Genomic DNA, 12,500 nt, shown 5'->3' on the forward strand with positions numbered 1-12,500 from the left:
GCAAGCCTGGATGTGGAACGACGATGGTTTCCACATGAATAAGGTCTACGCAACCTGAGATTGGGAAATACCCGAGGGGGGGTATCCTACGAAGCATGTTTTGAGGAAATAGCCACGTAATTGGGACGGCAGGTAGCCTAGCGGTTAATAGCGTCGGGACAGTAACTCAAAAAGGTCGCTGGTTCGATTCCCTGAGCCAACTAAGTGAAAAATATGTTGATGTGGCCTTGAACATGGAACCTTAACCCTAATTGCTCCTGTAAGTCTCTGATCTGTTAAAGGTAAATGTTACTTTGGTCAACTCTGAGTTCAACTCGGGATAACCTTTTTAGCCAGGTACATTTTTATGGTAATGAATCTTTCAGAACTAACCAGCTCCGATGCAGACTAACCAAAGGCTAACTCCTGAAGGAAGGGTCTGAGTCACGAGTTGAGGACCAATTAAATCAGAGTCCCTCCCTATTGCAAAGATTGTCATTATACCCTTCAAACAAGACGCACAAGACATCCTCCAAACACCCGGCAGGGCCGACATCAACGTTATTTGCAAGAGGAAGCGACGCAGGTACATACGACAAAGAGCCGGATGCCTCTTCAGGACCCAGAAAAGGCGAGTAGGAAAGCTGCCGTTACCGTCAATATTACTCGCCAACGTGCAATTATTGGACAATAAACTAGACGAGGTACGATCACGAATATCCTCCCAACGGGACATCAAAAACTGTAATATCTTATATTTCATGGAATCGTGGCTGAATGATGACATGGATATTCAGCTAGCGGGATACACGCTGCACTGGCAGGATAGAACAGCACACTCCGGTAAGACGAGGGGGGGCAGTCTGTGCATATTTGTAAACAACAGCTGGTGCATGAAATCTAAGGAAGTCTCTAGATTTAGCTCACCTGAAGAAGAGTACGACCCTGCCTTACACAGGAAGCGGCGCATGTCCTAATCCAGGCACTTGTCATCTCCCGTCTGGATTACTGCAACTCGCTGTTGGCTGGGCTCCCTGCCTGTGCCATTAAACCCCTACAACTCATCCAGAACGCCGCAGCCCGTCTGGTGTTCAACCTTCCCAAGTTCTCTCACGTCACCCCGCTCCTCCGCTCTCTCCACTGGCTTCCAGTCGAAGCTCGCATCCGCTACAAGACCATGGTGCTTGCCTACGGAGCTGTGAGGGGAACGGCACCTCCGTACCTTCAGGCTCTGATCAGGCCCTACACCCAAACAAGGGCACTGCGTTCATCCACCTCTGGCCTGCTCGCCTCCCTACCTCTGCGGAAGCACAGTTCCCGCTCAGCCCAGTCAAAACTGTTCGCTGCTCTGGCACCCCAATGGTGGAACAAGCTCCCTCACGACGCCAGGACAGCGGAGTCAATCACCACCTTCCGGAGACACCTGAAACCCCACCTCTTTAAGGAATACCTAGGATAGGATAAAGTAATCCTTCCTGAGGAGTGGCTTCTGCCTGGCCACTACCATAAAGGCCTGATTGGTGGAGTGCTACAGAGATGGTTGTCCTTCTGGAAGGTTCTCCCATCTCCACAGAGGAACTCTGGAGCTCTGTCAGAGTGACCATCGGGTTCTTGGTCACCTCCCTGACCAAGGCCCTTCTCCTCCGATTGCTCAGTTTGGCCGGGCGGCCAGCTCTAGGAAGAGTCTTGCTGGTACCAAACTTCTTCCGTTTCAGAATGATGGAGGCCACTGTGTTCTTGGGGACACGCAATCCTGCTGACAATTTTTGGTACCCTTCTCCAGATCTGTGCATTAACACAATCCTGTCTCGGAGCTCTACAGACAATTCCTTCGACCTCATGGCTTGGTTTTTGCTCTGACATGCACTGTCAACTGTGGGACCTTAGGTGTGCGCCTTTCCAAATTATGTCCAATCAATTGAATTTACCACAGGTGGTCTCCAATCAAGTTGTAGAAACATCTCAAGGATGATCAATGGAAACAGGATGCACCTGATCTCAATTTCGAGTCTCATAGCAACGGGTCTAAATACTTACATAAATAAGCCATTTCTGTTTTTTATTTGTACAAAATTTGCAAAAATGTCTAAAAACCTGTTTTCGCTTTGTCATTATGGAATATTGTGTTTAGATTTATGAGGAAATTGTTTTAATTTAATACATTTTAGAATAAGGCTATAACATTAACAAATTGGGGAAAAAGTCAAGAGGTCTGAATACTTTCCCGAATGCACTGTAACTTGCTTCGTATGACACCCCTCTGGTGTGTTACATACCTGAACTTGGCCACGGTGTTTGTGTACACCGAGTTGTTGACGTTGTAGTAATACTCATCTGGAGGCATGACACCTGGCAGAAAAACAGACAGAGATACTTTGGTAAATGTCTCGTTTAAATCGTGCTTACTCAGGCAACAGGGTCGCTACGACCACTAGCCAAACAGCTTACCTAGTCTACATGACAACGAAATCAGTTGCAATACATTTGCATGACATGTTAGTCATTTAACAGATGCTCTTATCCAGCGTGATTTAGTTAGTGGATTCATTTTAAGATGGCCCGGTGACATAACCACAGGTGAGATAACCAAATATCACAGTCATAGAAAGTACATTTATCCTCAAACTAGCTATCCTTAAAGTTAGCACTAGCAATAAGCTGGCATGACTATTTCTAAACAATATTTTTACTGAGTGTCCCTTTACCTAAGATGTGGTAGTTTTGTTCTTCAGCGCTCCAGGTTACCCTGGAAACCCAGTAATCAGCCACGCCCCAAATCACTTCGCTGCCACGCCCCTCTGTGAACATGGACATGTCCTAGAAGAGAGACAGGTTGCAGGTCTTTAAAGTGTAGGTCATACGGTGGAAGCAGCCACCACTACTACACTGCTAATACCTGGGCCCACCTTTCAGATCAGAAAATAACTAGGTCCGGGTGTGAGTGTGGATGACTGGCCTAGATGTGACCATACCTGTGTGAGGTAGTGTTGGGGTCAGGTGTTACCTGTGTGAGGTAGAGGTAGTGTTGGGGTCAGGTGTTACCTGTGTGAGGTAGTGTTGGGGTTAGGTGTTACCTGTGTGAGGTAGTGTTGGGGTTAGGTGTTAGCTGTGTGAGGTAGAGGTAGTGTTGGGGTCAGGTGTTACCTGTGTGAGGTAGTGTTGGGGTTAGGTGTTACCTGTGTGAGGTAGAGGTAGTGTTGGGGTCAGGTGTTACCTGTGTGAGGTAGTGTTGGGGTCAGGTGTTACCTGTGTGAGGTAGTGTTGGGGTTAGGTGTTACCTGTGTGAGGTAGCGTTGGGGTTATGTGTTACCTGTGTGAGGTAGAGGTAGTGTTGGGGTTAGGTGTTACCTGTGTGAGGTAGTGTTGGGGTCAGGTGTTACCTGTGTGAGGTAGTGTTGGGGTTAGGTGTTACCTGTGTGAGGTAGTGTTGGGGTTAGGTGTTACCTGTGTGAGGTAGTGTTGGGGTTAGGTGTTACCTGTGTGAGGTAGTGTTGGGGTTAGGTGTTACCTGTGTGAGGTAGAGGTAGTGTTGGGGTTAGGTGTTACCTGTGTGAGGTAGTGTTGGGGTCAGGTGTTACCTGTGTGAGGTAGTGTTGGGGTTAGGTATTACCTGTGTGAGGTAGAGGTAGTGTTGGGGTTAGGGGTTAACTGTGTGAGGTAGTGTTGGGGTCAGGTGTTACCTGTGTGAGGTAGTGTTGGGGTCAGGTGTTACCCGTGTGAGGTAGTGTTGGGGTCAGGTGTTACCTGTGTGAGGTAGTGTTTGGGTTAGGTGTTACCTGTGTGAGGTAGAGGTAGTGTTGGGGTCAGGTGTTACCTGTGTGAGGTAGTGTTGGGGTTAGGTGTTACCTGTGTGAGGTAGTGTTGGGGTTAGGTGTTACCTGTGTGAGGTAGTGTTGGGGTCAGGTGTTACCTGTGTGAGGTAGTGTTGGGGTTAGGTGTTACCTGTGTGAGGTAGTGTTGGGGTTAGGTGTTACCTGTGTGAGGTAGCGGTAGTGTTGGGGTTAGGTGTTACCTCGGTGAGGTAGCGGTAGTGTTGGGGTTAGGTGTTACCTCTGTGAGGTAGCGGTAGTGTTGGGGTTAGGTGTTACCTCTGTGAGGTAGAGGTAGTGTTGGGGTTAGGTGTTACCTCTGTGAGGTAGAGGTAGTGTTGGGGTCAGGTGTTACCTCTGTGAGGTAGAGGTAGTGTTGGGGTTAGGTGTTACCTCTGTGAGGTAGAGGTAGTGTTGGGGTCAGGTGTTACCTCTGTGAGGTAGAGGTAGTGTTGGGGTTAGGTGTTACCTCTGTGAGGTAGAGGTAGTGTTGGGGTTAGGTGTTACCTCTGTGAGGTAGAGGTAGTGTTGGGGTTAGGTGTTACCTCTGTGAGGTAGAGGTAGTGTTGGAAGGCCAGAGTAACGTCCCCGTTGATGTGGATCTCTTGTTGTCCGTATATATCTTCAGGACACACCTCTCTCCCCGACACAGCACTTTCCCACGGGAACTTTAGTCCCTGGTAGGACAACAATATCTCTTTCATCAGAACGGAACACACTGACCCACATTCACTACACTCCACTACACTACAATACAAACCACTACACTACAATACACTATAATACACTACATACACTATATACACTATAATACACTACATACACTATAATACACTACAATACACTATAATACACTACAAACCACTACACTACAATACACTATAATACACTATAATACACTACAAACCACTACACTACACTCACCACTACACTACAAACCACTACACTACAATACACTATAATACACTATAATACACTACAATACACTACAATACACTATAATACACTACAATACACTATAATACACTACAATACACTACAAACCACTACACTACAATACACTATAATACACTACAATACACTACACTACAATACACTATAATACACTACAATACACTACAATACACTATAATACACTACAATACACTACAATACACTACAATACACTATAATACACTACAATACTACTACAATACACTACAAACCACTACACTACAATACACTATAATACACTATAATACACTATAATACACTACAAACCACTACACTACAATACACTATAATACACTACAATACACTATAATACACTATAATACACTACAATACACTATAATACACTACAAACCACTACACTACAATACACTATAATACACTATAATACACTACAATACACTAAATACACAAATACACTACAATACACTATAATACACTACAAACACTAAATACACTACATACACTATAAACACTACACCACTACAAACCACTACACTACAATACACTATAATACACTACAATACACTATAATACACTACAATACACTACAATACACTACAAACCACTACACTACAATACACTATAATACACTACAAACCACTATAATACACTACAATACACTATAATACACTACACACCACTACACTACACACACTACACTATAATACACTACACACCACTACACTACACACACTATAATACACTACACACCACTACACACCACTACAAACCACTACACTACACTATAATACACTACACTACAATACACTACAATACACTATAATACACTACACTATAATACACTACACTACAATACACTACACACCACTACACTACAATACACTACAATACACTACACACCACTACACTACAATACACTATAATACACTACACACCACAACACTACAATACACTACAATACACTACACACCTCTACACTACACTATAATACACTACACACCACTACACTACAATACACTATAATTACACTACACACCACTACACTACACACACTATAATACACTACACACCACTACACTACACTATAATACACTACACACCACTACACTACAATACACTACACACCACTACACTATAATACAATACACCTACACACCACTACACTACACACACTATAATACACTACAAACCACTACACTACACTACACTATAATACACCTACACTATAATACACTACACACCACATACACTACACACACTATAATACACTACACTACCACTACACTACACACCACTATAATACACTACACTACACTATAATACACTACACACCACTACACTACACTACACTATAATACACACCACTACACTACAATACACTACACACCACTACACTACAACACGCACTACACTATAATACACTACAAACCACTACACTACACACCACTACACTACACACCACTACACTACACTACACTACAATACACTACACACCACTACACTACAAACCACACACTATAATACACTACACTACACTATAATACACTACACACCACTACACACACTACAATACACTACACTATAATACACTACACTATAATACACTACACACCACTACACTACACACGCACTACACTATAATACCACTACACTACTACACTACACTACACTACACTACAATACACTACACACCACTACACTACAAACCACTACACTATAATACACTACACTACACTATAATACACTACACACCACTACACTACACTACAATACACTACACTATAATACACTACACTATAATACACTACACTATAATACACTACACTATAATACACTACACACACTATAATACACTACAAACCACTACAAACCACTACCGTAATTTCTGGACTATAAGCCGCAACTTTTTTCCCAGCTTTGAACATCGCGGCTTAAACAATGACGCGGCTAATATATGGATTTTTCCCGCTTTCAATTAAAAAAAACACATTCTGTGACGTGCTCAGTTTTTTGGGCGGCATGAAGCTTTCATTAGACCAATGAAATTGCCGAACGGGTTTTAAGGTCAAACAACTTTTTTGTTTACTGTTTAGATTAAATCGAGCGCTCTCAAACTTCCCATCATTCTGATTACGGTAGTCATTTTGTCACCCTCATCATGGCAAAGACACGGAGAAATGCATATGATGCAGCTTTCAAGTTGAAGGCGATTGATCTGGCTGTTGGAAAAGGAAATAGAGCTGCTGCACGGGAGCTTGGTCTTAATGAGTCGATGATAAGACGTTGGAAACAGCAGCGTGAGGAATTGACTCAGTGCAAAAAGACAACTAAAGCTTACTGCTCATTTTTAATTTTTTGTTACAAGCCGTGTTTCGTTAAAGCCTATTTATTTTTGTTACAAGCCGTATTTCGTTAAAGCCTGTGTAAAGTTCATTTGTTTCAATGTACCGGTAGGCACCTGCGGCTTATAGACATGTGCGGCTTATTTATGTTCAAAACATATATTTTTTTTTAATTCAGTGGGTGCAGCTTATATTCAGGTGCGCTTAATAGTCCGGAAATTACAGTACACTACACTACATAACACTACAAACCACTACATACACTATAATACACTACACTACAAACCACTACACTACACACACTATAATACACTACACTATAATACACTACACACCACTACACACACTATAATACACTACACTATAATACACTACACTACACACACTATAATACACTACACTATAATACACTACACACCACTACACTACACACACTATAATACACTACACTATAATACACTACACACCACTACACTCACTATAATACACTACACTATAATACACTACACACCACTACACTACACACACTATAATACACTACACTATAATACACTACACACCACTACACTACACACACTATAATACACTACACTATAATACACTACACACCACTACACTACAATACACTATAATACACTACATACACTATAATACACTACACTACATAACACTACACTACACACACTACACTACAAACCACTACACTACACTACATACACTATAATACACTACATACACTATAATACACTACATACACTATAATACACTACACTACATACACTATAATATAATACACTACACTACAAACCACTACACTATAATACACTACAAACCACTACACTACACTATAATACACTACACACCACTACACTATAATACACTACAAACCACTACACTACAAACCACTACACTACAAACCACTACACTACACTATAATACACTACACTACACTACATACAAACCACTACACTACACTAAAACACTACACTACACTACACTACAAACCACTACACTACACTACAATACCACTACACTACAATACACTACACTACACCACTACACTACACTATAATACACTACACTACACTATAATACACTACATACACTATAATATAATACACTACATATACCTATAAGTACAGTGAGGACATGTATTTTTAGTGTGTGATGTGTGATCCTGTGGGACCACAAACACTGTCTTCAGAAAGTATTCACAACCTCTGCACTTTTTCCACATGTTGTTGTGTTACAGCCTGAATTTAAAATGGATTACATTTAGATTTTGTGTCACCGGTCTACACACAATACCCCATAATCTTTACAAATTAATAAAAAATGAAATGCCTTGAGTTAATAATAAGTATTCAACCCCTTTGTTATTTCAAGCCTAAATAAATTCAGGAGTAAACATGTGCTTAACAAGTCACATAATAAGTGTCATGGACTCACTCTGTGTTCAATAATAGTGTTTAAGATGATTGTTGAATGACTACCTCATCTCTGTATCCCACACATACAATTATCTGTAAGGTTCTTGAGTCGAGCAGTGAATTTCAAACACAGATTCATCCACAAAGACCAGGGAGGTTTCCCAATGCCTCGCAGAGAAGGGCCCCTATTGGTAGATGGGTAATACAACAACAAAAAATAGCAGATATTGAATATCCCTTTGAGCATGTTGAAGTTATTAATTACACTTTGGATGGTGTATCAACACTGTGTGTAGATAGGTGAAAAGAAGAAAGGGGGAAAAAAAATCAATGTAATCCATTTTGAATTCAGGATGTAACAACAAAATGTAGAGAAGATCAAAGTAGTCTGAATACTTCCTGAAGCAACTTAACATTTAGACGTTCACATGACATTCAACAACACACATTATAACCAAGATACAGACTTCTACTTGAAGCTGAAATCCTAGAGTCACTATACTGTACCTAAAAATCAACACAATATGACGCCCAACTATTAAAACTTGCAACCAGAAGATCATCGTGAGGCCTCCGACTGTGAATAAGGAGTGTCCGAACACATGGCTTCAGAGAGAATCCTGTACCTTGTAGCCTTGCTTCTCAGCATTGTCCTTAGCGCCATCCACTGTCCTCACCCGGTAGTCAAGCACGGCCCGGGCTAACTGAGGGTAGAATAGACCAATACTGGGGTACATCCAAGTGTCCTATACAGGGACACAGAAGGGAAAGGACATTTCAGGCACACTAAAAGCCACATAGTTAAGGGTTACCTGAACACAATGAACCCTCTCCTTGAGTACAGCCAGTTCCCACTTATGTGCTGTAATCCAGTACACCTGATTGGTCAACTAAACCACATCCCCTTCATTAGTTACATCATGAAATAAACAGTTGTCCTCACCTGGTCCCAGAACACATGTCCCCAGTAGTCTTGCCCTGAGCCCCCGTTAGACAGCCCCCCAGGACTGACCCCGCCGAAATGACCGGGGGCCTCGTGCAACGAAGGGAAGACACTGAGCAGGTAGAACATGCAGCCAATCAGAGCCCTGCTCAGGTTGTCTGGACCAGTCAACTCCAGGGTGCTGCCCGCCCACAGCTCCTCCCACGCCCGGAGGTGCGAGGGACGAAGGTTCCCATTGGCCATCAGCTCCAGAGCTGTTAACATGTTTACGCTCGTTGCCGTGACAAGTTTCATTTTCATTTTTTTTATTGGTAAAAAAAAACCCCCATAAACAACAATATGTCCAATATACTGTATCCCCAGAGACTTAGAAGTATTAATTAAAACACTTGTGTCCAAAGTGGTCCTGGATGATAAAAACATCTAATGATGTACTCACTGTGCTAACACCTATATCACTACTACAATGGCCGACTTAAACTGACGTTAAAAACTTGAGACGCGGCTCGTCTTGTCATCTTATTACGAAGAAATGCCACACCTCTGTCATAAACGGGCTTCAGTCCGACATGTCCCACTAGATGAACCGCAGCGGAGACTTCAGCTTCACCAAGTTAGTGCTGTTTTCATCATTTACGTAACTGTTGACTTTAAAGCTTTCACTGTTTTACATTTTTTTTTTGACGCAGGAGGATAGTTGAGCACACTCCCTTTCTTTACCTGTGTCGTAGTGAGCCTGTACGCTGTCCTGACTGCCCGCTACTGCCACCACGAACCCCCAGCGGGACTGAGCCTGGTCGGGCAGCAGGGTAAGGGAGGGGGTGATGGGAGTCCAGATGATGTGGACGCTGGGACAGATGCCACCAGGGACTTCAGCCATGGTGGTGTGGCCCTGGATGTAACTAGGGAAGGAAAAGGATGATTGTGAGCTGAGCTGAATGCTGGGGGCCCTTTTGTATTAAAAAAGGTCCAATGCAGTAGTTTGTATCTCAATATTAAATCATTTCTGGGTAACAATTAAGTGCCTTACTGTGATTCTTTTCATTTTAAAATTATTAAAAAGAAACAAAAATAGCTTCTTTTGCATAGAGCAATTTCTCAAGCAAGAATTTTGCTGGGACTGTCTGGGAGTGGTCTGAGTGGGGAGGGGACAACTGAAAACTAGCTGTTATTGGCTGAGAGGTTTGGAACTCTCTTTCTTATTGGTCTATTAACTAATGTACTCGCCTGGTGATGTCACAGCTTTTCAAACAGCTCGTACACTAAAAGGGCATTTTCGTAATTTTCACACTTTCACAGTAGAATTCCAACCTCAGTGTGGAAATATACACTGAACTAAAATATAAACGCAACATGTAAAGTGTTGGTCTCATGTTTCATGAGCTGAAATAAAAGATCCCAGAAATGTTCCATACTGTACAAAAAGCTTATTTCTCTCAAATGTTATGCAGAAATGTGTTTACATCCCTGTTAGTGAGTATTTCTCCTTCGCCAAGATATGCCACACCTGTCAGGGTTATCAAGAAGCTAATTAAACAGCATGATCATTACACAGGTGCACCTTGTGCTGGAGACAATAAAAGGCCACTCTAAAATGTGCAGTTTTGTCACACAACACAATGTTCATTTCTCTACAATAAGCCGCCTCCAATAGATAAGTGTGTCATTGTAGCAAAGTATTTATATAAAAATAAATTAAAAATCAGATCTCTTAAAACTTTCCTTTATTTTTGTTCTGTACAATAGGCCATAATTAATTTTGGCCCAATAGACCTGGCATATTCCAACTTACAAAGAGCTTGTTCGTGTTATTTTGCCTAATAAAACCTTAAGGCCTACCTATAGAAGAAACAATCTTTAACTCTGCTATCTCTGCCCAGCCTGCCAAGAGAGGCCTAAAGTGTGTTTAGCATCCCCAGTGGCCCTACAGGTGCTGACAGGATACTCTCTGCTGCTGGCCGGCTCTCCAGGAACCATCGTATGAGCCTGAAGCCAAAGACTGGCCAAACCGCTGTTTCTAAATATGAATTCAAAAAGGCACTGAGCCTAATAAGGCATTTTTTCATTTTTATTTAATTATAAAGTAAGTCACAGCCTATATGCGTAATTTATAGACTATAATGATTTAATACAATGAAAGGTTGTTTAAATGCTGAATGCTTTATTTCCCTACCACGTAGGGGTGGTATACAGAAGATAGCTCTATTTGGTAAAAGACCAAGTCCATATTATGTCAAGAACAGCTCAAATAAGCAAAGATAAACGACAGTCCATCATTACTTTAAGACATGAAGGTCAATACTGAAAATGTCAAGAACTTTGAACGTTTCCTTCAAGTGCAGTTGCAGAAACCATCAAGCGCTATGATGAAACTGGCTCTCATGAGGACAGTCACAGGAAAGGAAGACCCAGAGTTACCTCTGCTGCAGAGGATAAGTTCATTAGAGTTACCAGCCTCATAAATTGCAGGCCCAAATAAATGCTTCACAGAATTCAAGTAACAGACATATCTCAACATCAACTGTTCAGAGGAGACTACTTGAATCAGGCCTTCATGGTCGAATTTCTGCAAAGAAACCACTACTAAAGGACAACAATAAGAAGAAGAGACTTGCTTGGGCCAAGAAACACGAGCAATGGACAATGGACTGGTGGAAATGTGTCCTTTGTTCTGGATTTTTGGTTCCAACTGCCATGTCGCGATGATCTCTGCATGTGTGGTTCCCACCGTGAAGCATGGAGGAGGAGGTGTGATGGTGCTTTGCTGGTGACACTGTCTGTGATTTATTTAGAATTCAAGGCACACTTAACCAGCATAGCTACCACAGCATTCTGCAGCGATACGCCATCCCATCTGGTTTGGGCTTACTGGGACTATCATTTGTTTTTCAACAGGACAATGACCCAACACACCTCCAGGCTGTGTAAGGGCTATTTGACCAAGAAGGAGAGTGAAGGAGTGCTGCATCAGATGACCTGGCCTCCACAATCCCCCCGACCTCAACCCAATCGGACCTCCACATCCGGCTTCTTCACCTGCGGG

The 12,500-nt window shown here is 42.2% G+C and overlaps 1 protein-coding gene across 6 annotated transcripts in view; it reads right to left on the reverse strand.

Annotated features, from left to right (window-relative positions):
• The window catches only part of pgghg (protein-glucosylgalactosylhydroxylysine glucosidase), a 30,524-nt gene that overhangs the window by 10,376 nt on the left and 7,648 nt on the right, over nucleotides 1-12,500 (reverse strand). For all 6 annotated transcript variants that reach the window (XM_014126082.3, XM_014126083.3, XM_014126081.3 and 3 more), the window contains 6 exons: nucleotides 10,178-10,359; nucleotides 9,458-9,711; nucleotides 9,141-9,260; nucleotides 4,334-4,465; nucleotides 2,685-2,796; nucleotides 2,256-2,328 (listed from right to left, as the gene is read on the reverse strand). In XM_014126082.3, coding sequence (XP_013981557.1) covers nucleotides 2,256-2,328; nucleotides 2,685-2,796; nucleotides 4,334-4,465; nucleotides 9,141-9,260; nucleotides 9,458-9,711; nucleotides 10,178-10,359 — 873 coding nt within the window. The remainder of the gene's footprint in view (nucleotides 1-2,255; nucleotides 2,329-2,684; nucleotides 2,797-4,333; nucleotides 4,466-9,140; nucleotides 9,261-9,457; nucleotides 9,712-10,177; nucleotides 10,360-12,500) is intronic.

Source organism: Salmo salar, chromosome 10 (genome assembly GCF_965601325.2).
Source record: "Salmo salar chromosome 10, fSalSal1, whole genome shotgun sequence".
Taxonomy (NCBI): Eukaryota; Metazoa; Chordata; class Actinopteri; order Salmoniformes; family Salmonidae; genus Salmo; species Salmo salar.